This window comes from Podarcis raffonei, chromosome 3, assembly GCF_027172205.1.
Source record: "Podarcis raffonei isolate rPodRaf1 chromosome 3, rPodRaf1.pri, whole genome shotgun sequence".
Classification (NCBI taxonomy): Eukaryota; Metazoa; Chordata; class Lepidosauria; order Squamata; family Lacertidae; genus Podarcis; species Podarcis raffonei.
In genome coordinates this window covers 52,885,887-52,913,202 of record NC_070604.1, presented here as the reverse complement: position 1 = coordinate 52,913,202, position 27,316 = coordinate 52,885,887, and the positions used below count along the sequence as shown (strand labels likewise).

Genomic DNA, 27,316 nt, shown 5'->3' with positions numbered 1-27,316 from the left:
CCAAGCTGCGCCCACCTGCCCTATTCATAGATGCCATATATGATGTCATATGTGGTGCAGGTAAACATGTGGCTCAGCCAAAAGGGGTTTGCAGGCATCACTGATCAGCTGATTGACAACACTTGCAAAGCACCTCAGGTGCTGTGAAGCCCTATGCACAATGCTTTGCAACCTTCAATGACCAGCTGATCCGTGGAACTTGCAAAGCATTGTGCATAGTGTTCTACAAGCACTAATGATCAGCTGACTCTCAGTGCCTTGCGGTTTATGCTTTTGCCCCCATGGTTTGATTTCACACCATGCAGGCAAAAGCAGGTCACCTGATATCATGGTGATCTGCATCAGCTGGATGTCATCAGCATACTGATAGCGCACTGCCCAAATCTCCTAATGACCACTCCCAGTGGCTTCGTGTACATGTTAAATAGCATTTCCCCCTACCCCAAATCTGAAATGGCAGTCCTGATCATAGTGCTGAAAAGCGGATGTGGATCACGCCCTCAACCATAGGCCACAATATATTACCAATGCAAGAACATTAATTGGAATATCAATTACTGGAAGTAAGTATCAGAAAATGTATTTTGTGAAAGTCATAACAAGTATCATAGAAACCATTATGCACCAGACTCTAATTCATGTAGAATTGGTAAAATTTTCATATTCCAGTAGTTTTCTTCCTCTTCTGTCTCATTAGCTTCCAAAGTATTTTCTGAAATTTGAAAACATGTTATTAAGTGACCACACAATGAAACTTACACAACATATGCAAAACTGATTTTAACAACCATATTAATACTTTAGAATGTGTAAATGAGTGGAATCTTAACAATCTAAAGTACAGTATCTGCCTAAGCAATAAAAATTATTTAAGGTTATTATTTTCAACTAACTCAATGTATGTTTGATTTTTTTTTAAAGGAAACTTAAAGAACAAAAATTGACAAGTTGAACAAAATGTCTTGGTGGTTTGTCAGTCATAACCACATCTTTGCAGTCTGGTCAGAGAAATGACATTGGCTTGCATTTATTGGCTGCTGTTCTTAGTATGTAAATACAAAAGCCTTAGCAACACTGAAAGTCGAACCCTTCCAAGCTTACTGTTTCAACCTTTTTGCAGAAGCAATGGAAAAGAAATACACTAAGCTTTACATATAAGTGAATCACTCTAACAGGTTCTTAGCAGTGTAAAATAGCTTGACTGCCTAATCTATGTCAATCTGTACTAAATGAGAATGTATACTGGGCAGCTGCATACGAATTCTAACCACTGCTAGCATATCATAATACTGAGTGATGATGTTCTTTTGCAGCTTCTGAATGCTCCATTAAAAAGACTTTTGTAATGGGTTGCTTCCAATATGCCTGTTTAGCAAATTAGAGTACCAGGCAGGTTGAATCACTTCTAGCCCAGTTTTTAATTAGAAGGGAACACTAAAAAATTATATAAGTGAAACAAATCTAACGGCTATTTCAAATTTCAGGTATAGGTTATATTTTTAGTTAGAAAATAAATAAAACAGAACATCATGTCTATTCAGAAACTTGACAGAAACTTGACACAATGCAGCAAGGTGTGAAAGCTGACATGGTGCAACTTTTAGATTTAGTTGGCATGCTAGTATCAGGCACAATCTTTCCTAAGCATGTTTACTTGGAAGTAGACCCCAGTGAATTATTTCCAGGTATTATGTTACAACACCCTGTAAAATGTTAGCTGTGAGTACTTCTTGAAGAAAAATGTTGAGAAAGAACATAATTAGCAAATCACATGTCTGACTGCTATCACAATAAAAACAGCTTCATGAAAAAAATCAGATGCTTACAACTATGCATATCACTTATATTTTCTAAATGCAAAGGTGCAACCCAACAGTGTACAAGAAAGAAAACCAGTAAATTTTTTAAAAAATCTATGCTTAACCAAACAATGTGATGTACCTGACACAGTTGCAGACTTAGTCCACTCAGAGTTTTCTAGGCATGATGAAGGACTTTCTTGCCCATTAACCTGGTCACTTAAAAATGGGAGATGAGATTAACAGAGAGAAAACTGTAGGTACACATCATGTACATAGTAGCACTTTCAGCTTTCCATGCACACAACTGGGAAAGTTATTTTTGGAAAATTGAAAGTGCACCTCAGTGCTGGTAGAACTTCACCAAATCATCCCCCAGGAAAATGCACACACTGTAGTCTCAGACTCTGGGGTTTTCTCAGCAACCCAAACTAGAACATAAACGCCAACTTTCTGATAAACTGGAAAGTTGGGCTTCCCCCCTAGCCCAATAACTTCCTATTATCTGATTGGGACTACCAACCACAGCTCACAATCAGAGGATCAATGCAGAGGCTGCCAAGTGTTGACACTGTGAAACTTCTTGGCCTAAGTTAACTCACCACAATCAGTTTGGGAATCTTATAGATAGAGTCTGTCTGCTCTGTCCAGCCTTAGGTAAGCAAAATAGCCATAAGTTTATTTACGTCTTCTGGTGCCAGTCTTGAAAGCCAACAAATCCCCAGCTGAGGCAAAAGGCCCATCATCATATTTTATACATTTTAACCAGCTAGTTTTAGGAGCAATGAAAGCCCAAATAGTATTTCCTCCTTTTGTGCTTCCACCTCACTGATTACTACCAGTACCGCTTGTGTTTACCATTATCATAAGTGAGACTGTCAATTGTTTAATACAGTTAATAATTTTATATATTACTTACATTTTCCCACAAGTTGTATTTAAACAATATTTCACGAATCAATCAAAGCATGCTGCAGTTAAACCGTCAGGCCACAAGAGGCCGCCATTATTGAACATAAAATACTGACAAACTTCTTTTTCTATTCAAGACTAAGAGAATCAACAGTACAAAGGATTTTGCTGTCATGAAATAATGAAGTGAATCTAAATGTTAGCCTTAAATTCTACTTATGGTAATTTCTTAGAGCAATTGGTGCTCATGCAAAATGTATATATTGATCTTCAAAAAAGGTATACATTTTATATTTTCAACAGAAAATATCAGGTAGATTTTATTTTATTTTACAAAAAAACCCTGTTTGCTTTGAAATACTCTTCTATCATTTCCATACTGTTTTGCAGTGTACAAAGCGGTTAAGAGTCTGTGAATTCTCATTTCTGAGCTCAATTAAGATTTCCACAAAACAACCATACATCCATCTCACCTTTAAAATCCCCACATTTGTTGGTGCTTGTGAGATAAAGACAATTCTCTTAATTATGAGGAGTAATTACCTAACCATCCCATTATGCATATTAAGCTTCTGTAAACCAACTTGGGAAGGATTTGCTGTGAAAGGTGGCATAGAGTACTTTTAAAGAAACAAGAGTTCTGCTTGAATTTCAATGGTCCCGTGGTAATTTGGTCACAAAATGTTAATATGAAGCAACATTTACAGCCAGTGAATCCACTGGGCAGTTCTTATGGCTAGAAGTTCATGTCTAAGTTACTATCAAATTCCAGGAAAGGGGACACAAGGACAGGGGGGAAAGGGAGGAGGGGAACTAGAGCAGAAGCTTCTGTTTGAATTAGATAGGTTTTTTTACATCCCATAGGATTTTATACAACTCATACTTATGAGTAGGTCAATTGATTTCATTGGGTCTACTCTGACTTAGAGACAACCTTATAACTGTAAGCATGTACCTGAATAACATGGACATAAGAAAAATTAAAGGTGCCTATTATGTAGAGCAGTGCTTTTGTCAGTGTGAATACTAGAATTTAAAGAGCATCAATCCACTTACATAAGATTTTAATCCTACATACTTTGCTACCATAATTAGGCATTGTCAAATCATATTCACTAGGCACAGCGAAAATGAAATAGAACAATCTGCCTCAAAACTGGAGGGCATGTAAACATCTAGCATTCAAAAGTAATATGGATAAGAAAAAGTGAAAATGTGCCGATAGAGATAAATCAGTTTAGGTAAATGTAAAGAAATTTAACTGCAACAGTAATTCTGCGAAGTGACAAATTATTTGAGTATACCTGCAAATTTAACAATTATCACTCTGTGCAAGGCATAGTCTCATCAATTATGAAGAACGGTAGATGCAAACCCTTTGCAAGCAAGTATTCACTTGGGGACGAAAACTAATTTCCAGCCTCGCTGCCATACAAAATGAGCAGAATGAAAGCAAATTTGGAAAAGCTCAATACGTTTTTGCAGCCCATGAAATCCGTTATACAAAATATTTTAGTATGAAGGGACATAAATCAGCTTAGGATGAAAACGAAGTATATTCTTTCCTTTATATCTGCCTCCTTCCACCAACTCCCCCCCCCCAACTTTTCCTATTAAATTTCAAGTGCCCTGTGTTTGGCATCCCATTCTGCACCCATTCCTCATTGCCTTTCAATCTCTTTCCTTTTGTTTGGTCTTTCCAATATACCGTAGAATGTGCAGACTTGGATTAAGTCCAGGACACAAGCTGTTTTCCAATAGCTACATTCTAAACTGTTAGAATTGGTTATCAAATTACCGTATTTTTCGCTCTATAAGACGCACCAGACCACAAGACGCACCTAGTTTTTGGAGGAGGAAAGCAAGAAAAAAAATATTCTGAATCCCAGAAGCCAGAATAGCAAGAGGTATTGCTGCACAGTGAAAGCAGCAATCCCTCTTGCTGTTCTGGCTTCTGGGATAGCTGCACAGCCTGCATTCGCTCCATAGGACGCACACACATTTCCCCTTACTTTTTAGGAGGGAAAAAGTGAGTCTTATAGAGCAAAAAATATGGTACTTTCTCAGGCTCAGAGTTAAAGAAACTTTAGCTGATAATATTACTCTGAAATATTACTATGAAACGTATTGTAAGAAACTCAAGTGTACTCAAGCATTAATTCCATCTTATTTTAGAAAAGTGATAGCATAGCAACAGCTGGCACAATCAGGTAATCGTTTGGTGGAGGAGAAATTGGGTACAAATTAATTAGACATTTTTTTTACTCCTGGCCTCTTGGAACTGGCAGATTCTTCTGCAGCAACAATTGCATGCATACAGTCCTGATCAATCTTAAGCAGAGCAGATGCACTGGTAAGAAAGGCAAAAAGTAGAACTGTTGGCTGATAACCATTGGGGAATTAAGTATCAATGACACCTACTTGAATGGAGACAAAATGAGCATCTCACTAAAGTTAATAGTCCCAAGGACATTAAAAAAACATTGCCTGGGAAAATAGTGGTATATTTTTTCATTGCAATCATCTAACAAGGGCTCAGAATCCATGTTTTAGGGAATGTAGCAGAACGTCTGCATCCAATACCCTAGCCACTTTTTTGTTTGGAAGCTTCATTAGTTGTCATTATTGTTAAAGTAAATAATGTTCCTATAAACAATGCAAACAAATGTAGCATCAATTTTTGAGAAAGGGATACAAGAGGCTTAAAATACAGCCTGGACAAGAATGATAGTTTTGACCCTGGGTCCTGTATGTTTAGATCCATAAAGAGTATTTGGAGAGGGGCAGCGATTTGCTGTTGTCAGGAAAAGGGGCATAGGAAGTATTCCTTAATTTTGTAAACAGTTGTCTACCAATTTTTAAGCATTTTACAATTTACAACAGCAGGAAGCACAAAGTTTGGTGCTAAGATTCCTAACACCAATGCAAGAGGAAACCATTTGATCCTTTGATAGATTAGGAACTAGTTATCCTTAACTGCACCAGTTGTTGTTGTTGTTTAGTCGTTTAGTCGTGTCCGACTCTTCGTGACCCCATGCACCAGTAGGTAAAGCTAAAAAGCACTTGCCAAGGGGAGAAGCAAGCCAATGTCTTTTTAAGGGGTGGGCAATTGAACCAGGAATAAAGAAATACAATAAAATTTAATGAAGATGAAAATTAAACATACATACACAAATTTGGGTCGCTTCATTCAAAATCCCTGGGGGGAAATAGTAATATTATTATTGGTGTTGAGTAAAAGACCCCTGGGTAGTTAAGTCCAGTCAAATTTGACTATGGGGTGCAGCGCTCATCTCCACTTTCAGGCCAAGGGAGCCAGTGTTTGTTCACAGAGAGCTTTTCGGGTCACGTGGCCAGCATGACTAAACCGCTTCTGGAGCAACGGAGCACCATGACGGAAGCCAGAGCACACGGAAACACTGTTTACCTTCCCACCACAATGGTACCTATTTATCCACTCACGCTGGTATGCTTTCAAACTGCTGGGTGGTAACATTATTTGAAAGATTTGTTTCATTTATAACTATCAGTAACTGGAGAGTTACTAAGAATTCCAAATAGTAGCATATTTTACAAGAGGAATTTGAACACTGTTATCATCTTTAATATGTAAAATCACTTTTTTGCCATGTAGTTGAAAAATAATGTTTTTATTTGGCCTCTGGCATATCTTAATTTCTGAGCTAATTTTTCAGCAATAGCTATGGACCAGATTTAACTATACCATAAATCCTTATTTAATCCTTCTTAAATATATCCATTTTCTTGTGATAACCATCATGACAGCTAACAATGTTGTAGTGCCATGAAGCCACTCTCCTGACAGCGATACCACTGCCACCTGGGACAGGTGGAAGGGCAGTGAGACCAGTGCTGTGTTGGTGCACTGCTGGAGCCAACATGGCCCTTCTGCATCCTGTGCCATCCTGCACCCTTGCACCACCCCAGTAAGCAACAGTGATGCTGATGTCAGCAGCGTGGCTTCATGACAGCACTGCAGCACACCAGCTGCTCCCACTTTTAAACGTTTTGTGTGAAAATACCTGAAGATAAATAAAATACTGACCATTGATTGCTGCACTGAGGTGAAGGTGAAACGTCTGTCATTTGTGAATATACTTCTTCCCCTTCTATCTTATTTTGATGCTCTTTATATGTTAATGGAACACACTTATCCTTAAAGGTCAACTGGACAGTCAGGTTTTGACTTTCATCTCTAGTTCCAGAATGATCACACGTGGTAGGGTGGTCTTCAAAATTCAGTGTCTTACCTGTTTTAACAAAATGGTTAAAGTGTTCTTATAAAGGAAACATACAGAAAGATGTCCTTAAAAGGACAGCTAGTCTTTTGAAATATTATTATTCACATTGTAATAACGGTCCTTGCTAGCTGGCATTAACTAAAATAAGAGAAATCGGTATAAAAGGAACTGATGCAGGCTGGTATTCTTTCCATCAAAGTTTTTTCTAAAGACACATGAACTCCTAATGACATCTTAATTCATAAGAGCTCTTACCTTTCTACTGTATAGAAACTTTTATTCCTAAACTAAGTGAAAATGTTTTATATACTGCAGCATCAGTAGTAAGATAAGGTTAAAGAAGCACACTCAAATTTAATAGTTTCCCCAAAGCAGTCTCTCTCTAACTTTCTTCCCAAAGGACAAAGCAGTGGAAATATGCTTTTGTCATGGATGCTTTAGCTGAAATAATATTTCTGCACTACAAGGAGGTTGGACTAGATGACCCTCAGGATCCCTTCTAACTCTACAATTCTATGATCCCACCCCCTTGATTGAGAAGTAATCCCCTCTACCTTCTTAGATAGTACAGAAATCAAGAACTACATATTGTATCCATATATATATATATATATATATATATATATATATATATATATATGGATGTGCTCCAATCTAACTACCTGGCACTTCAACCCAAACCCTTCCTTCATACATACATTCAACTAAATCCTGCCCCCCCCAAAAAAGGGGATCAGATTTTTTTAAAAAGAAACTATTGAAGATTTTGATGTATCTTCACTACAGTTGTCTGGATCCTTGGTTAGTTCTATTGGTGAAATGGGAGGAAGGTGACTTTTGGCAATTCCCCATCCCCCTCCAGCCCTTTACACCCACTGAAAGTCTCTGGAGGGGTCAGGGACTCTCTGGAACAGAGTGGTGGGGCTACAGGAGGAATTGGTGAAAAACTGCCCTCCCTCCTTTTGATTGTGGGTTCCTCCACTGGACTGAAAGTCTTCCAGAGATGGAAGGAACCCATCCATTTGTAGAAGGTTAATTTATGGACTAACTACACATGAGGATAGTGGCATGATAGTATTCATGACATTGATTTTGTTAAAATTAAATACCAGGCACATGGGGTGGTGAGGAGAATAGTCAGCAGAACAGCAAGGGGGGAGGGGGAAGCATGGCTTTCTAAATAGCTCAGTTGGTTAGAGAGGGGTGCTGATAACACCAAGGTTGCAGGTTCGATCCCCATATGGGACAGCTGCATATTCCTGCATTGCAGGAAGTTGGACTAGATGACCCTCAAGGTCCCTTCCTACTCTCCAATTCTATGATTTAAGCCTTCCCTCCCAGCCACAATCTCATTAAAGTCACACAAACACAGCCAAACACAGTAACTGGAGGTCCCCCCTCCACAAAATGCTAATTGCCCAAGCATTTCTGTTTTGGGTATGTGTGACTTTTAATGAGATTAAACCTCTCCTCCCATGCTGTGAAGCCAATAACTACTGCAGCTCCCCCAGCCTGGCATTTCATTTTAAAAACAACACTATTTCTGATCACATCATTAGCATCTTGCACAGTTTGGCCCTTAAGATCCACACCAATGTATGAAAAGACATTTCACTTGGGATGAACTGCAAACTAAATCACTGGACTTTAAGAGAAGGGCCATAGTTCAGAAACAGAGCATCTGAAATGCATGTGGAAGTTTTCAAGTTCAATCACTTGGCATCTCCAGGAAGGGGAGGGAGAGAACCCTGCCTGAAATCCTGGAGAAACAATATAGAGCTAGATGGATCAGTGGTCTGAGTCATATAAGGCAGCTTCCTATGTTCCTAGGACTGCAAGCTAGGGCTGCTGGAGCAGAAAATTTTCTGCATCAGCAGTGAGTTGGACTAGGGGACCTTTGAGATGCCTTCAAACTCTATGACTCTATGAAATCCAATTGTTCAGTTAGGCTGACTCTAATATATTTTATAATAGAGTTCTTACAAAAGCTTGGTAAAAAGGATTAAACAGAAACATTCTTACTCTCATTGGGAAGTAGTATTTTATCTGGGAGAAGGTTTCCATGAGATGCAGTTCTAAACAAACGGGCACGAGCATTGCTGATTCTCCTAATTTCCTCTGAATCTATTGGTGATTTAGGAGGTGAAATACGATGCTCCTCATTATTCCTGGGTGATGACAGCAACTTTGGCTTCTGTTACAAGAAAAGATCTAATTTAACATAGAAGCACTTGTAAGAATCAGAAGATGGAGGTTATTAACATTATGGGTCTTGCCATAATCTATTTATTGACAAATTTCTTCTCATAATTGTTCTCCCTGAGCAAGAAGTTCCACTAAACTTAAACCAGTCTGTTTACTACTTCATCTTATCTTCCTGGTAAATAACAGGAGCTGACTCTGAGGTCTTAAGTGAATTCACAAAGGAACAAATACTCTGAAGGGTATTCTTGTTACAGACCACTGTAGTGAAATTCCACAAAACTTATTTACACACGTTTCCAAAGATGGTTTTGGAAAGAAGGGGGGTGGGTGAAGCAAGACATGGATGCTTCAGTATCAGCCTTTGTAATTTTACTTCCAATGGATAGGACTAGGGATATGCCACAGTTCCACAAGACTGCAGAAAAAGCACCGAATGTGGTAGTGGGCACAAATTCACTTTCCTGATAATATAATTGTAAAAAGCAAGTTCCTCCTAAGGAGCCAGAGAGGCAGCTGAAAAATACTTGTGCTGGAAAGTGGCCATAAGTGTCAATCTGCATTAAGTTTGCAAAATGCAGTCTTTCTTGGCACATAATTTTAATGGAGCACAGAATACACAAAGCCCTGATAAAAGATAATACATACATGGTCCAGTGGGCTTAGACGTGCACAAGAGACAGGCCTTGATTCAACCCATTCAAAGCTGGAAGCATGAAGACTGGAATGAAAAACAGAACATATTAATTAAATGTGTAGATAACATGTTTTTCTTCACAAAGTACTTTCTATGTGCATACTAATAGAGTGAAAATTCTACCTCTGCCAAATTGCTTTACTGAAAATTGCTTTTTTGGAATGCAAAACAAAACACAGGTTAGAGAAGATGTAAAGAAAATAAAGGGGCTAGTTATATGCCATGGTGCCTATTCTACTTAATGGCACAAGGAATAACGCTGCCTTATTCCAAGTCCCCTCTATGCTGGCTACTGAGCAGCTGTAATGGCAATCCATATTGTGATAGTGCTTCTCTTTTAGAAGCAATTCCTTTGGGAATGTCAAAATCAACAAGAGCAGGAGATGACACATCCAGAAAGCAAATGAGAGGTGCTTCAGCTTCCTACACATTAAACCTAATAATAGTTTTGGGTTGACAGTGAATACTTCTTTTCCTTTTAAAAGTTGTCAGAAACACTTCAGTTATTTCTAGCCAAACTTCTTATCAGCTACATCCATACAACAGGAAGCATGTACTCCCTACCAAAATAGATGGACAATTTTATACCTGTGTTTTTATACTTCTCTAATTCACCTGAATCAATAGCGGTGACAGACACTTATATTTTATCCCCCATTGACATGGAATGTAGGGTTATAGCCCTTCCCTCCAAAACCCCATACCTAAAAGCAGAAGGTGGTCTATTTTCAGGTGTTCTTGAAGACGCAGATCCAAAAAGCTTCCTTTGCTCCTCCCTTGGTGTGAACGGTCTTTGAGTTCTTAAAATCCTTAGTGTATTTCGAGCTTCATTTATTATCTCAGCACTGGTCTTCTGGACAGCTAATGGGGGCTTATAGAAACCTTCTGAGTATTCTACATTTTTGTTCTTTGAGGGCTTCATTTTTCCGATAGAAATGAGTTTGCAGTATGTACTCCAACACTGTGCAGAAGAGATAGGAAATATAAAACTTCTAGAAACTTGTTTGCAATGTCAGTATTTCAAGGTTCAGATCACACTCTGATGAACATCTAATCCCTGTGTTTCCCACTGCATTGGTCATTAGTTCATGCTGCTCAGCCATCTGTCTGCACCACAGATTAGCATGGTCAGTTTAGTCTGCATGGCAGCAGAAGCTATTCTGCTGCAGGATTCTCCAGTGCTGCTTTGTTTCTGCTATTATTGATATATTTGTGTCACTTCCTGCTACAATTAAAGTAATCAGCAGCACATCCAAATGCAAATGCACCCTTAAGGCATCAAGACCATTACGAAATACAGTGGTACCTCGGGTTACATACGCTTCAGGTTACATACGCTTCAGGTTACAGACTCCACTAACCCAAAATATTACCTCGGGTTAAGAACTTTGCTTCAGGATGAGAACATTAGCTAAAGTGGTGCTTCAGGTTAAGAACAGTTTCAGGTTAAGAACGGACCTCCGGAACGAATTAAGTTCTTAACCCAAGGTACCACTGTAAAACATTATTTCAAACAATCTCTAAATTCACAGAACCTATGCACAGCATAGCCTTGCCCACCAGATATGGCTGCTTTAAATAAATGCCTTAACAATAATAAATTATTGCTTTCAGAATCTAAAAAATTTATTTGCAGTGTTATATGCGGCCCATTCGCGGGTGGCACTGTGGGTAAAACCTCAGTGTCTAGGACTTGCCGATCGCATGGTTGGCGGTTCGAATCCCCGCGGCGGGGTGAGCTCCCGTCTTTCGGTCCCAGCTCCTGCCCACCTAGCAGTTCGAAAGCACCCCTAAGTGCAAGTAGATAAATAGGTACCGCTTTATAGCGGGAAGGTAAACGGCGTTTCCGTGTGCTGCGCTGGTGCTGGCTCGCCAGAGCAGCTTCGTCACGCTGGCCACGTGACCCGGAAGTGTCTCCGGACAGCGCTGGCCCCCGGCCTCTTAAGTGAGATGGGCACACAACCCTAGAGTCGGACATGACTGGCCCGTATGGGCAGGGGTACCTTTACCTTTACCTTTTATGCGGCCCATGGTAAGATGTAAGATGAGCTTAATACACACATGAAGGTAATACTTATGTGATGTTGAAGAGGGCATTTTGTCTACAGTGTATTGTTTATATAGGATGACAAGCTGGATATTTTTTGTCTTTTCAGTGCATTTCTGTAGTAAGGCTTACTGAACATTTTCTTCTTGTTCAGCAAAAAATCCTGGATAATAAACCAAATTTGAAAAATCCCCTTGGGGTGTTATTGGGAGCTATTGGTATGCATGTGGGGTGGTTGTTGATCAGAGTAGAAGAGCAGTATTTAAACTCGATGGTCTCCTGGAGGACTTCCAACATACATTTAAGGCCATTTTGGAAAGTGTCCTGGATGTCAGAGTATCTCCTGTGTGATTTTCTAACTTCCATCAGTATACAATTTATAACTTTACATTTTACAACTTCTACCTGCATTATGCATGTGGTAGCTGCATTACTGGGGGACTAAGGCAGGCCAGACACACTCAGCTGATGGGCCAGGTGGTTGTGATCCCACTTTCCCACAACTTTAGAGCCTATGTGGATTAGCCCATTCAAAGATGCAACTTTTGGAACCTGGGAGAGAAAGGCACTCTCAGATAACTCAAGCTTCTTTGCAGTACTGAAGTGCCAATGATTATTATCCTACTGCTTTATTATTAATGGCAAAGAAACAATGGAGAAGTACAGTGAGCACAGAACATCACTTACCAGCGGGAAGGAAGTCACACAAACATATGCACAAAAGATACTCACCAAAGGATTCACTGCTATGCACTTTCAGGGCCAAACACAACAGTTTCCTGACTCCATAGAAAACTTCATTAAATAACCATATAAACACCCACAAGCTGAAGATGTGGTAAATACTACAATGATGATATCACAGCAGGATCTGAATGATAAAAAGAAAATTTACTGTCAAAACAAACAAGACAAGTTATCAGTGCTATCTAGGGATTGTTCTAATAGAAAATGTAAACCGAAACTACAGCCAAAAAGAACAAACACTAATATCCTACACAAGACAGATCATCAACTTTAAAAATGCAAGCTCCAGACAGTCCATATCTCAATGAAAGATTTCTTCCACATTTATGCAGCTTAAGGCAACATGCCAAGTCAATTTCTTTGTAGATAACCAACAAAAATCTAACCAGAATATTTATTGTTAATTTGTTGCCTCCTCTGCATAAAAAGGCATGGCAGTTTGACTTCTAGTAAAAACTTCTCAGGACTTAAGTTTGTATAATGTGCTTCTTTTCAAACCACTTCTTTTTAAGCACAAACTCCACAGCCATTATTACATTCTTTCAAGGGATCAAAGCTGCTTACTGAACAGTGACTTCACACATGTATACACTTGATTTCTCTGTACTTGTTTAATGTACACTGGATGACTGGCAGGCGAATGCAGGTTTCTCAAACAGGTTGATCTGCTATTGTGGCTTTTCTCACTTAAATATCATTTTAAAAGTTTCTGAGATACCTTCAACAGAATAGGCTGAAAACAACTGCTCTTAGGTATGCTAACTGGCCTCTGAAATTCAACATGCGGAAAATGCAGCTGGGAAACTACACATTCATTGAACGCTGAGCAAGCCGGAGGGATTTATTGGCAGGAAGAACTTCCTGCCAGACCTTTTCAGAACCATAGGCTGTGCCAACAAAGTTTTAAGTTTTTTAAGTTTTTAAGTGTTAAGTTCTTATTTCAGTAGTTACACGGACTTTTCTATAACGGTTAGATGTATGTATGTTTGTATGTATGTATGTGAAAATACAATTCAGTATATGGTAACCCAGTTCACACATCAACCATGGCTCAGCATGTGGGCTCCTGAAGTGAAGATCACGGCTGCTGTACTCCTTATCCAATTCTGCTGCTACTGTGCTATCTGGGGCTAAGCTATGGTTTGGCTTTGGGCTCATCCATACTCTCATTTGATGTGGATAGTAAACTTCACATACTTCCATTAATTGTTAGCTATCTCACCAAACTACAATACCCAGGGTTCCTTTGAGGAAGTCATGAGAGTTAAAATGATGAGTGAACTATACAAATTTTTAGAGGAGATTAACAAACAAACCAATTTTCTAATCTGGAAAATTGCATCAGATACGTATATTTTTTGTGAGTTGTTTTTGTTTTTGTTTCTTTTTTGTTTCTTCTCTTCTATCACAAACTCCAAGCTGGAGTCATGATTTTGGCTTTTAAGTACTAACAGTAGGTTATATTTTAATTAAATAAGTGCTATAATCAAATGGTAAATTAAGTTTGTGACAGGAATATAAACAGAAACAAAATATTTCAGTTTCAATTTCTATTATACTCCCTGTTGCACTCTGAGGTTTTAGAACACCTTAACAATTCCTATGTCGCTGGTCTCAGTCTTTGAAGAATGAGTCATTTCCTTCTACTTTAAAATCCTTACATTTTGCTCTAGAGATATACCATTTATTGGATTTTAATATTTGCTCTCTTTTAATTAAGTAACTGGCAACCTGGGAGACATGAATACATTCTGTACTGCAGCAGAAGCATAGCCCATGACAGGTTCTAATTAAGTTTCAATCAAATCTCCTTTCGATCTTAAATTGTCTGCCTTACAAGTACATTTATGATGGAGGCGTTGATTGCAGAGCCATAGTCAAGCCTGCAAACAAACTTTTATTAAAAAAAAAATCCTGTCTCCTCACTTACCACATTTTGACCAACTCTGCTCATAATGAAAAAGTTATGATTTATTCTTAGGATATGGCATAATTCCCTCAAAAATAATAAAACACACATTATTAAAAACATGCTCCTTCAGTATTTGTGTTTTATGTTTTATTTGAATAATGAAGGAGCCACATATCCTTAATCTGAATGGAATTCCTACACTGGAAGAACCATCATGTCTTTGAAATAAAGACTAATCTGAATTCTGAGAAGAAAAATAAAAGTTAGCAGTACATCAGTGCTACTTTCCTCCCAGTGATTCGAAAAGATTAAAAACTCACAAAGAATCGTGCTGATCAGGTCTGAGGAAGGGAATTCAGGAGAGGAAGGAAGAAATTTGTTTTTCTTCTGTTGAAGCCCCCCTAAGGCCATTGCCAGAGGCATACCTAGGCCCACTTGCACCCTAGGCAAGGAGCTAGTAGTGCTGCCAGCTGGCCAGAGAGGCAGCCCTACAGGCTTGCTATGATGGAGTCAGAGTGGAAGAGTGTGATTTATATGCCCCCCTTGACCTGGGCCCTTGGCAGGGCCAACCTTACCAACACCTAGGTACACCCCTGGCTATCGCTGTCTATATAGCACTAGAGGATTTAGGTTTAGGGCTGCCTGCCTGCCTTGATTTATTCCCAACTCTCTTTTTTTAATAGCAGGGGTGAGGATGCTGGAAAATGTTAGGCGTGTCCCTTTCCCCTTTCTTTCATTCTGAAACATACCAGTATAGTCCAAGGAAGGGAGTTTATTTTAACTCTAAAAGCATATAAGGTAAAGGTAAAGGTACCCCTGCCCATACGGGCCAGTCTTGACAGACTCTAGGGTTGTGCGCCCATCTCACTCAAGAGGCCGGGGGCCAGCGCTGTCCGGAGACACTTCCGGGTCACGTGGCCAGCGTGACAAAGCTGCATCTGGCGAGCCAGCGCAGCACACGGAACGCCGTTTACCTTCCCGCTGGTAAGCGGTCCCTATTTATCTACTTGCACCCGGGGATGCTTTCGAACTGCTAGGTTGGCAGGCGCTGGGACCGAACGACGGGAGCGCACCCCGCCGCGGGGATTCGAACCGCCGACCTTTCGATCGGCAAGTCCTAGGCGCTGAGGCTTTAACCCACAGCGCCACCCGCGTCCCTTCTCGCCACCCGCGTCCCATATACCACCCAATTCTACCAATTCTACCAATTCAGCATATACCACCACCCAATTCTAATCTCCCCACCCTCCAGAATACTTACTTTTTATATATTTTAGTGTTTTAATGTATGCCACTCTAATACACTTAGGGAGAGAGGGATATAAATGGTTTTAAACAAATAAGTTAATAAATAACTATAAACTGCTATTAAGCATGCTGATTTCTCCTTCTCCTTCCTCTACAAATGGATACCCTTGCATTCCTATATCCTGAAAGCAAACATGTGCTTGTTGCACTGTATTTGGAGTGTGTGTTTTAGATTATTACAAACTTCTATATACATTTTTTTTTAAATTTGGTTACCCAAGCTAAATGAACAGGCACTCAGTTGCCTAAGTTCACAATAAGTTAGGGACAAATTTAAGATAGCCAGACTACAAAAAAATTATAAGATCATCCTTTTGTCTTCATTTGTCACAGTTTTCCAAACTCTTTTAAATAACAGTTTTCAGGCCTGGTGTAACTTGAGCTATTCAGATTATTCCTGAACCAATCATTGATACTTCAAAGGAATCAGAAGAATCAGTGCAGCTGGCACAACTTCCCCACCACAGTTGTTTTAAATGAATTTAAATGAATTTAAATGAATTTACTAGCTGGGGCTTTTCACAACCACCACCCCTGCCTTACTTACACACACACACACTTCCTGAGCAGAAGCAGCCATATACACACAGGCTAGACAGTGTGGGATAACTTCAATATAGTTATAACAGGAACTCAGGAACTCACGTGATTTAAATAGCTGGGTTCACAATTACTCCTAGGTTTCTGACCGACACAGCAGCCTTATGCATATTATATTTTTGCACAGGCAAAATGTAGGACATTTATGTATTTGCTATTCACAACAATTCACACAACAAGCTGGTTCTAGAGAGAACCGAGTTGGTACCAGCGTGGTTCTTCTTGTCTTTAAGGCTACATTTTCTACATATTTACCTATTTAACTTTCAGTATCTTGTAGGGATAGATGCATTTCTAACAACCACCACCAAACCTCAGTCTCAATCCAAGGCTTGAGTGAAGGTGGGCACCCCTGATGCCATCCGCCAAGAGGGTTGGCAGCCCAGGAAAAGTCCAGTAACTCACACAGGCAGACGGACGGAGGTATATAGAGGGAGAATCTAGGCAGATAGGCCAGGAAGTCCTTAGCAGTTCCTGCTCCAGGCGGCATCCTGTTCCCTGGGAACCGACTAGGTAGCCTCGGTCACCATAGCAACCACACGCGCGCACAGAAACCCTACTTAGCTGCCCCCTTCCTCCGACCCTCCACACCTTGGGCTCCCCGTGTCCTCCAAGCTACTGAAGGGAAGAAATGTATCCGAGAACCTGCGAGGAAAGGACGGTCGTCGCGTCAGCCGCTGCTGCTGTTCCTGCTCCCGTCGCAGCCGGTGCACCGTAAGAGCGGGCAGCGGGCGCCTCCGTCGTCGGTACTGGGCATGCTCGGAAGAACGGCGCATGCTCTGTAGCAGCGGCCGAAGCATTTGCCCTTTTCCCCTCTCGAGCTACTTCCGCGTTGTTGTTGTTTTAATACGGCAACCTGTCCCGAAATGTTGGCGGGCGAGCAGGCAGGAAAGGCGGGGCTGTTCTGCCTCAAAAACGACATCGTAGTATTCGTCCATGCTAACTGTGCTAGGTGGGAAGTCATTTATTAGCGCTCAAGTTTAAATAGGCACCACATTGCCGCTGGTTCTGCTGAAGTGTTCTCTGGCAGCATAGTTACTCTGCCCTACATCGGGTTACAAAGTCAGCTCTGTGCCCACGCCTTGGATCAGTTCACTAGGGGTTTCCACAGCGATGGAACAGCATCAGACGCAACAGACATTACCCCCATCTTAATTGCAATAGTTTGTTTTTCTTCCTTGCTTACTCACTCACTATAACTGCAACACCTTTATATGTAACATCACGACTACTTTTTCTACCTGTATGTAGTCTCTAAGGTTTATATGTTACATTATTGCTTCATTTATATATATATATGTCAGCAACCCTGTCACTCAGCCTAAATAATAGAATTGCAGAGATGGAAGGGACCCTCCAAAAAAATCTAATCCGCGCCCTAAATCTTTGAAACCATGTTGATCTACAGATGATATTATATTATAGCAGCAGCTGCAGATCTGGCAAGGGCTGTAGATCATTAGTGGGCTTGCTAAAAGAAAAAGGGTACTTCCAGATGGGCATTTATTGCAGAACCTGTGCTTCTAGACAGGGTTTTGGTTCTAGATTGTGCTGGAGTAGGTAGGGCTTCGGTTTAATCCGGCAGGACTCAAGTTTACATTCTTATAAGCAGACAATGAATAGGATTACATTGTAAATTCCACTGAACTCAGTAGGACTTCTTAGTAAAATTGTGCTGTACAAGATTTTCCTGCCCTATTTTGACCAGCTTTTAGTCTAAGTAATGCAGAAAATTAATCAAGCTCACTTTGTTTTGACTTTTCTCCCCAAACAATTCCTTTTAGCAATGTTCATTTCCAGGCCCCTTGCTTTGTATTTCTATTTGCTTTTCTTCCACAGTCAGATTCCAAAACATATAAAAGCTGAGGCATTTGTAAAGAGGTTCCATTATGATCTTACTGACATTTATTTCATACATGTAAAGACCTAAGGCAAGTGTGCCTGTCATGCTCACCAGAAGATCCCAAAAAGCCCTTTGGAGTCCATCAGTGTCCATAAGCATCTGAGTGTGAATCACATTAATAGACCTCCCATGCATTCAGAGGGGAAATGCAAGTCTAGATTTCAACAGGAAGTGGTTAAATCATAATAATACAAAACCCCCCATTTTCAGATTACTATCTTCCTGTGTGGCCAAGAAACAACTATCAGGTGTATCTTGCTTTATGTGTTGGGCTAAAGACATGTTGGAATAGCTCAGGATTGTAATGGCGCCCATAAAGACCAGAGCCATCAAGGACCTGGTGACCTTAGCATGAAAACTAGGTTCCCCCCAGCCCAGAACAACCATCCTGGGAATCTTCAACACCATATCCAATACCACCACTGTCAGGTGATTCACCAGCAGAATTTCTAATCTGTCCTGTCACTCAACACAAGATACATATACTCCATACTGCACTCAAAGAGACAAGAAGCCTGGAGACAGTGAGACTACAGAAACCCTCCATTGCTGCCACCAGTTCCTGACTCTATTCTGATACTGAACTGAGTACTTAAGTAGGAGGGCATAGCTAGGAGAAACTATACCCTCAGCTCGTCAAGCCACCTTTCAGTAATACAAACTAGGTCAGCCTTTTTATCCACCATGGAATCATGGGTGAATGAGATTTTGTTAGGAACTGACTTTGCATTTAATAGCAGCACCAGCAGACTGCAATGCAAAGATGTCAGGCAATCACAAACCATCAGGTTGAGAAAGAAACTGAACAAGTGAATAAGCATAAGGCTCACTTGGCGCCATCATTACATATCTTTAGGTGCCAGAGCTGTTCAGCAGCAGAAATGACTCCCTCAGAAGGTGGTGCTCTTCTTCATTGGAGGTTTTAAAGCAGAGGCTGGATGGCCATCTGTCATGGATGCTTTACAGTAGTTAAGATTCCTGCATTGAAGGGAATCAGACTAAATGACCATCTGAGTCCCAAGTCTTCAGTTCTATGATTCTATGAAAAACTTTCCTCTATAACCAGGTCTTTGGCCTTTAACTATTTGTGGCTTTTTAGAATTGGTTGGCATGCTTTTAATGTATTTCAAACACACACCCTCCGGTTTTACTGTATTTGTGGAGGGTTTTGCTTCCCTGTTTGCTTGGTTGGTTGGTTATAAGTCACTTAGGGCTGCCCTGGGAAAGATAAAACACCGTGGGGAGAAGCATAGAGAGAGACAGAGGGAAACTAGAAAGTAACACTTCTTAACAAAAAACTTACAAGTCTCAGTATAAGGCAACCCCTTACACAGAAAGTGATGAAACGACAACTACTTACCGTAACTGGAAAAACATCACAGGGTCCTATTCCCCTTATGCTTGACTATCCGGCCTTTTTCATCCTAACCAACCTAAACATAAGAACGTAAGAAGAGCCTGCTGGATCAGGCAAATTGCATATATAGCCCACCACCTGGTTCTCTCACAGAGATAATTATAAACATAAGGACACAAGAAGAACCTTGGCTTGATGGATCAAGCCAAAGGCCCATATAGTCCAGCATCCTGTTCTCAGTGGCCAACAAGGTACCTGTGGGAAATCCACTTTCTCCATGCCATGCATAATTTTATAAACTTCTATCATGCCACTCCTGCTCACCTTTTCTTTAAAATTAAGAAGTTCCAAATGCTGCAACCTTTTCTCTTAGGGGAGTTGCTCCATACCCTTATCATTGTGGCTGCCCATTTCTGAACCTCTTCCAACTCTACAATATCCCTTTTGAGGTAAAATTTCTGCTGCACCCCAACGGGGGGAATTGGGGGGAATTGGCCAGCCCATCCCTGGAAGTGCTACATAACCTGAAAAGTTAGCTTGATCAACAACTATGGTGGGACAAAAAGAAAGAAGGAAGTATGGTGGCACAATGGCAATTCAGCAATACTGTTTCCAGCACTTAAAAAAGTTCTGTCTTTTTTAGCACCTAAGCCTTCAGTCCTAAACAACCTACTTGGATGTAAATTCCACTAAAAGAAATAAAGAGTTTCTTCCAAGTAAAGGTGGTTCAGATTGGGATTATAACCTGATATATAAGAAAAATCATTTTTATATGTCATTCTGGTTTTATAATACCAGTACTGAAATTAGGAGACGTTTTCCCTGTTGGCTATGTAGTGTCACCAAGTTCACAAAGAGAAATATATTATTTTTCTGTATATTTAAGACTCTTCTCATCTGTATTACTCCTTTTTTCTTTTCCTGTGCAGGCAGACACCACAAAGGAAATCAAACCCCATCTGCAATGAACTAATTTTTCTTGGTGCTCCATTGTTCTCTGGTCCCCCTCTTGGTTTAAGAATCAAAAGGCAAAAATATTTCCCAAAGTCATTTTCTGACACATAATGGACAATTAATTGTTCTCTCTGGCTTTCTCCCCAGAACCTTTCCTTTACCTATATAGCATCCAGTCAAAACCTCTGGATCTAGTTCCATGATGCTGGCAAAATAATGAGCACGAACCTTTTCCCTGTGATTATCATAATCTAACATTTCTTTGAGCCACTTTTGTATAAAAGTCACTAAGCTTTCTTGGCTCCTTCTCTAACTCTTTTCATATGCACATTATTTTTATTCTCCCCATTCTCTAGGTTGTCAAGTTCAAGAGTTAATTTTTATTCCACTGCTTTGTTTCCCTTTGTAATTTTTATTTGCCATTTCTTAATGGTTGAAATCCCTTGCACCTCATTCTTTTAATTTGTAAAAAAGGTTCCTTCTTCAAATACACATACTTTCTTCATCCATCTACTATATCTGGAACAGACTACACTAGGATGTGTCATCAAACCAAGTAACATACATTAGGATCTGGGACTTATTTGTAATTGTATGGAACGCTGCAAAGGAAAAAGTATTTCTAGAAAATGTAATTTCTCCTTAAACTCACCCTGAACAATGGCTTCAGCACAGTTACAAACTAGTGTGTCATCATGCTGATAGAGGCGTGAGTCAAAAAAGAGACTAAAATCTGTGGTGGGTGTTCCTATATCATTCATTGACAGAGACATCTGAAAAATAGTGGGAAAGATTTGGAATCACAAATTTCATTTATAAATAAATAATCCCTGGATGGCTTACAAACAAGGCAATATTAAAAATTACAACACATATTAAAATCAACAATAAGCAGTAAAAGACAGCAAAATATGTTAAATAGAAAACCTTGCAACAGTGACAGTATAAACAGTTTGCAGCACAGACTCAAAACACAATGAAAAAATATGGGTGAATGAAAGGTTATTCACTTACAAAAAAACACTCCACAATAGAGAAGACTCTGGGCAACCTATTCCATATCTGGGGTTCCTGTACCAAAGGCAATGAGGGAGGAAATTTAGGGTCTGGACAGTGTGTAGTATGTAATTTGCATTTAACCATGATTTACCATTCCTATGTTAAAGACAGTTTATCTTGTCCACTATACAAAATCAGGAGCATAGTGTGAGATAGGGGAGTATATGATCATTGCCCCAATCCCACCAAATCTAGTAAGAAAAACTCATGCCTAGAAGTAGTGTCCCAGCTAATGTAGATACAGATGTGCATCTGGATAAACTTACCCTCTGCATCACAATGTTCATGCAGGCCTCATTGAATTGGCTGGATGCATATTTTGACATCCATGAAAATACTCTCCATGTGGAATAACCTGTGGTTACACACAACATTGTCTACAGTTAGATCTGTGTAAGGTTCATGCCATTAAAAACTGTACTCTATTTAAGGCTGATTGTTTTCAAAATCACAATAGATTTTGCAAAATTCTGTAGTTTACCCAATGACACAAAATATCAGTTGGCTCTGAAAATCTCCTTGATTGAAATAAGGGTCTAGACTAGTGGTTCCCAATTAGCTAAGTACCGTGGACCCCGTTTTTCAAAAGCCAAGTCATGGACCCCCTACTTTTGAAAATTTTGATATCTCTGATATTCACATTTTTATGTGAATGGTGTCATGGAGCCCCTGGGTCTGTAACCCACCAAATGGGAACCACTGGTCTAGATAATAATTCTTAGTACAGCTGGCAACCATTTTGTGTGTGTTCAACTGATCTGCGACCGCCGATGGGTGCGTCCTTTTGGACCCAGAGGAGGGCAGAACGGGGGCATAATGGGGTGTGACAGGGTGGGGTGGGCTTATGCGTGTTCTGCTGATGCCCACAGAGAACAAAAAACCCGCACCTACATAAGCAGTTTTATGATGTTGCAAAAGCTATCTGAGCTAACTCTGGCTTCAGCCAAAGAACAAAACCTTCAGCTTTACTACCTAGGTCAAAAGGAGAAAACTTCCCCAGATTAAGGTCTGAAATGATAACATAAGAACATGAGTTATATTGTCAGACCATATCTAGCTCAGTATTGGCTGGCGGAAGCTCCCTTGAGTTTCAGACAGCAGTCTTTCTAGCCCTACCTGCAGATGCCAGGGAATGAACCTGGAAGCTTTTGCATGCAGTCCATGTGGTCTGCCACTAAGCGACACCTACATATAGGTAAATGTAAAATGATGTTCATGGGGGCAAACATCTTCAGATGTACACTGATGAGGTCTGAGCCAAAGGCATGTGGTTGGTTGCTGAAACAGGATACTGGATTAGATAGGCCTTTGCACCTTTTTTTATTTCCCTTAGATGTTTCACTTAACATCTAAGAACTCAAAAGTTTGCTCACAATTTTGTGTCATTTTGATTGAATTTAATAAAGGTATTGCCCTGCTATAAATGTTGTATCTAGAAAGGTGACTCCCTGTAATATACAATCTGAGCCAACCAAGAAGTCCCAAAAGACAACAGAGTTCTGAACCCTGCCAATGGAAATAAACAACTCCCATTTTTAATCTTATAGTTTACTATGAAAAACCAACAGTTTCTGTCACTTTGAAAAGTATTTTCAATAAACAATTGTTGAGATTGATTACATGCCTCAAATTTGCTTTGACTATTAATCAATCTCAGCTGCTGTTTATTACTTTATGAATTACAAGCGTTAAAGATTATCCCATTAAAAAGTGCTCCTGAAAACTTTGAATAATACTTTACAATCATCATTCATTTTGAAAGGCTTCCTTGCCTTGCACTATACAAAGCTTTCCCTGACAGAAGTGCCTTCAGTGTAGGACATATGTGAGAGTGTAATATTTTTGTATTTATTACTTTTAAAATTTATATCCTGCCTTTTAGATCATTTCTCACAAAGTGGCAAACAAGAATGTAAAGTTAAACAAGCAAATAACAATAATATATGAAACATTCAAATCACACACACAAAAATACTAATGGATAAAATAATAAAAACCAACAATTAGTAAAAGATGCAGCCAATGCAAAATTACTGAGATAGAGCCAGTCCCAACAGCAGAAAATAATCCCTCCAAATTAGTTGTCCTTCAAGAAAAAGTCTACCAAAAAGGGGGGGGGGACAAGTCTCCTAATGTTTCTGGAAAGTCTGCAGTATTGCAGTCTGAAAGAACCCAATTAACAATGAGTTCCATAGCTGGGGGGCTACCACGGAAAATGCCCTGTGACTTGTACCCTCTGGTGGTAGGCAAATCAGAAGAGTCTCCATTGTTGACCTCAGACTGTTGGCATATTGATTCTGTTCTTTAAATAGCTTTGACCCAAAACATGTAAAACGCACTTTTATTAAAGCATGGAAATGCTACAATTTAATCAGTATAGCTGGTACAGTAATGGTGCCACATGCTGTGACCGTTTAGGTCCCAACAGAACTCAGGCAGCTGAAATTGGATCTGCTGAATTTTCTTAACCATTTTAAAATGTGGCCCCATGTGCAGTTCATTGCAGTGGTCCAATCTGTATAACTGAGGAAGGGTTTGGCCTCTCCAGATACAGTTGCACCTCGCATACCAGCCTAAATTGGTAAAACTGCCACCAACTGAGCTTCTCCAGTTAGCACCGGATCCAGGAAAACACGTTTGTGCAATTGGTCCTTCAGAGGGAGTATAATCCTACCTAGCAACAACTATAGATATTGATAGATATTATATTATTTATATGATGTTAGCTGCTCTGAACCTGGCTCCGGCCGGGGAGGGCGGGGTACAAATAAAAATTTATGATGATGATGATGATGAAACAATCTGCTACACTACTGCTCTTTTACCTGGCTGCAAGCTCAGTTTTCGGACTCTCATCCATTCCAGAACTACCTCCAAACACTGGTTTTGGATTTTATTAGCCTCCCCTCCCTGGAATCAGAAGATGGAAACAAGAAGTAGAGTCGAGTATCATCCCGATACTGGTGATGCTGCAACCCAAACATCTGGACAACTTGCCCCAGCAGTTTCATAGGTTAATATTGCACATTGCACATGTGTATATAAGTGCTTGGAAACCACAAATGGCCATGGTTCCCTAATGCATGCACACTATATGGAAACAGAAATGTTCTTGTCTTTATATTTCCTATATTATTTCCTACACAGAAGGTTCTTCTGTGTAAAAAAATTATAACAAATGAAGCAGCTTTTAGGACTAGTGAAATGTTCAAGTGTTCCCCAAACGATCTCTGCTCCCTACCTTGTACCCTTTTCAGACCTTTTTGTGTACAAGAACCTCATACAATTATGGAGCAGGAAGCTTTCTCTTTCCCCCATACCTCATTATATGGCACCCTCTAGTTCACCTAGTAGAGGTGCTAAATCACTGGATTTTGGATATGGGGATGAGCACCGCACCCAACAGTCAAATTTGACTGGACTTAACCATCCAGGGGTCCTTTACAATTGCTTATAACCCATCTTTCTACTGGAAAATATCCCAAGTGGCTGGCAAAAACGAACTATCCAATTAAAATGGTGCATGTGAACATACAATGGCAGCCAGGTCAATCATAAAATTTAAAATTCAAGTGTATCAGATAAGTTTTCATTGTTAAAAACACGATATAAAAGTGGCAAGGAGACCACTCAGTTAAGAAAAGTCTTTGGTAATATCATAATATAATAAAATAAAGATGAAAAAAATGATGTAAGGATTACTTGCGGTTGTGTTTTATTTTTATTGTATTTTATCTTTATTTTTAAGGCAATGACTCCCATCATATAATCTTTTGATTATCATCACTCTATATTTAGAGTAAGACCATATGGTTACTAGCTGATGAATCCAGTCCTCATCGACTCATTTTGTAGATCTTCATGTATTTTCCTAATGACAGGGGTGGGGTGGGGGATGCATTTACTGACAGAGAAGATAGGCTGAGAATAACTATTTTTAGCAACCACTTCAAGTACAGTGGACAAATCAAGCAGGTAACCTGCCATGGCAAATTTTACAGTGAGACAAGAGCAGTTACTGTAGTCAGAGAATAAGGACAGGACTCTGGAAAGATTTATTTGCCTTTTCTGAAGTTATCACTTGCTGCAAGGCAAAGATGTTGAAGTATAAAGTTTGCTCTCAGGCAACTCCTTAGTGCTTGCTTATGGAGATTAAAAAAACAACAACAACCAGAATAGTCAGTCCTGCTAGATGCCATGCAATATAAATAGATATCCGTTGTTAACAGCCTGGTCAAAAATTAATAAAGTGTGGGCCATTTAAAAAAGAAGTTGCATGGTGAAAGGTAGGTTACATGTCATTTGGAAAAACCAACATACTGTAGTCCCATGGCATTATCATCTTCAATGATTTGCCCAAATTCTTAACAATATGTTGCTTAATTTGGCTGTTTGCAAATAGTACATATTACTTTCTTAAAAAATAACCAGGGCAAATATATGGAATATTGATGCCCTATGCTGCTCCCGTTAAAAGCTCCCTCACAGTGTTAATTGTTCCTACTGCACTCTAATATCTATTTTTCAAATAATAACTAATTTTAAAATATAATAAGCACCAATTGGTCTCAGTAGTCCTAGATGAATGGCTTGCCATCTCTAATCTCACATTCTTTCCCCACTGCCCCAAGACCACCAAACTACACTTTGGCAGGTGGTAGGGAGCATGGTTTATACGGGGAGGGAGGTGGGTGGGCTTTGGCATAAACCCACTGGGGAGGCATCAAAATTCACTAATGGAAGGAATGTTGGTGAGTAGCAAGGCACCCCCAGAGGCTGCAGGTTTCCTTATGATTGTGTGTGTCCTGTAGGTTGCCACATGAGTGTTAGTCCATGGCAACCTTTGGTAACACACCGGGTAACCTACCACCAGTTCAAGCTAGAATTCTGCAATTTGGAATTCAAACTAGAATCCTGACCTTCCAGAACCAGAAAAATATAATACTGTGGTATACAAAAGCTTAAAGTACTTTCACATTAAAAGTAACACAGCCAAACCAAACCAAATCTTCTTGATTGCTGCAACCAGCATAGTCACTAAATTGCTGGAAATGCCATTTTTTAAAAGGCAGTAATAGAAGTGGCAAAATATTAAAGTCTGCGCATTATGGAAGAAGCAGGCTCTTCAAATGTCTCTGTGGTTTGTATAATTTCTAAAAGTGGAGATGTGAACTGCTTTGATGGAGAGATAATGTAAATGGAAGCAGCATATGTTTCAGTTAAACTGAAGGACTGGTGCCAGGGAAGGGTAAAGTATTTATCTAAACTAAATGTCAAAGTAGTTATTTTTAAATGCAATTTAATTTGATTTTTATTTTTTTTACTGAAGCCAAAAGGGCACCTCAACTATTTTTACTCTTACCTATTATGCTGTTCCATGAATAAATCATCTCTGTAGGGTGCTAGAAGAAGATGCTTTTAGTTCAAAATGAAGCACAAAGGTTATTATTTTGAGCTCTTTGTCTTGAAAATGGTTGGAGAAAGAAAGAAAAGCCTTTCTCCAATCACAGGATTGTCAGGTAGAAGAAATGTTTGTTCATGTGGCTTTAGTGACATT

At 39.7% G+C, this 27,316-nt stretch overlaps 1 protein-coding gene across 9 annotated transcripts in view; it reads right to left on the bottom strand.

Moving 5' to 3' along the window:
• The window catches only part of ARMC2 (armadillo repeat containing 2), an 82,688-nt gene that overhangs the window by 16,750 nt on the left and 38,622 nt on the right, over positions 1-27,316 (bottom strand). For 3 of the 9 annotated variants that reach the window (XM_053381610.1, XM_053381607.1, XM_053381609.1), the window contains 8 exons: positions 22,026-22,114; positions 12,652-12,790; positions 10,577-10,833; positions 9,824-9,896; positions 8,996-9,167; positions 6,778-6,982; positions 1,942-2,018; positions 626-712 (listed from right to left, as the gene is read on the bottom strand). In XM_053381610.1, coding sequence (XP_053237585.1) covers positions 626-712; positions 1,942-2,018; positions 6,778-6,982; positions 8,996-9,167; positions 9,824-9,896; positions 10,577-10,794 — 832 coding nt within the window. In that variant the 5' untranslated portion in view covers positions 10,795-10,833; positions 12,652-12,790; positions 22,026-22,114. The other 6 variants (XM_053381611.1, XM_053381612.1, XM_053381606.1 and 3 more) reach the window with 6 other exon arrangements.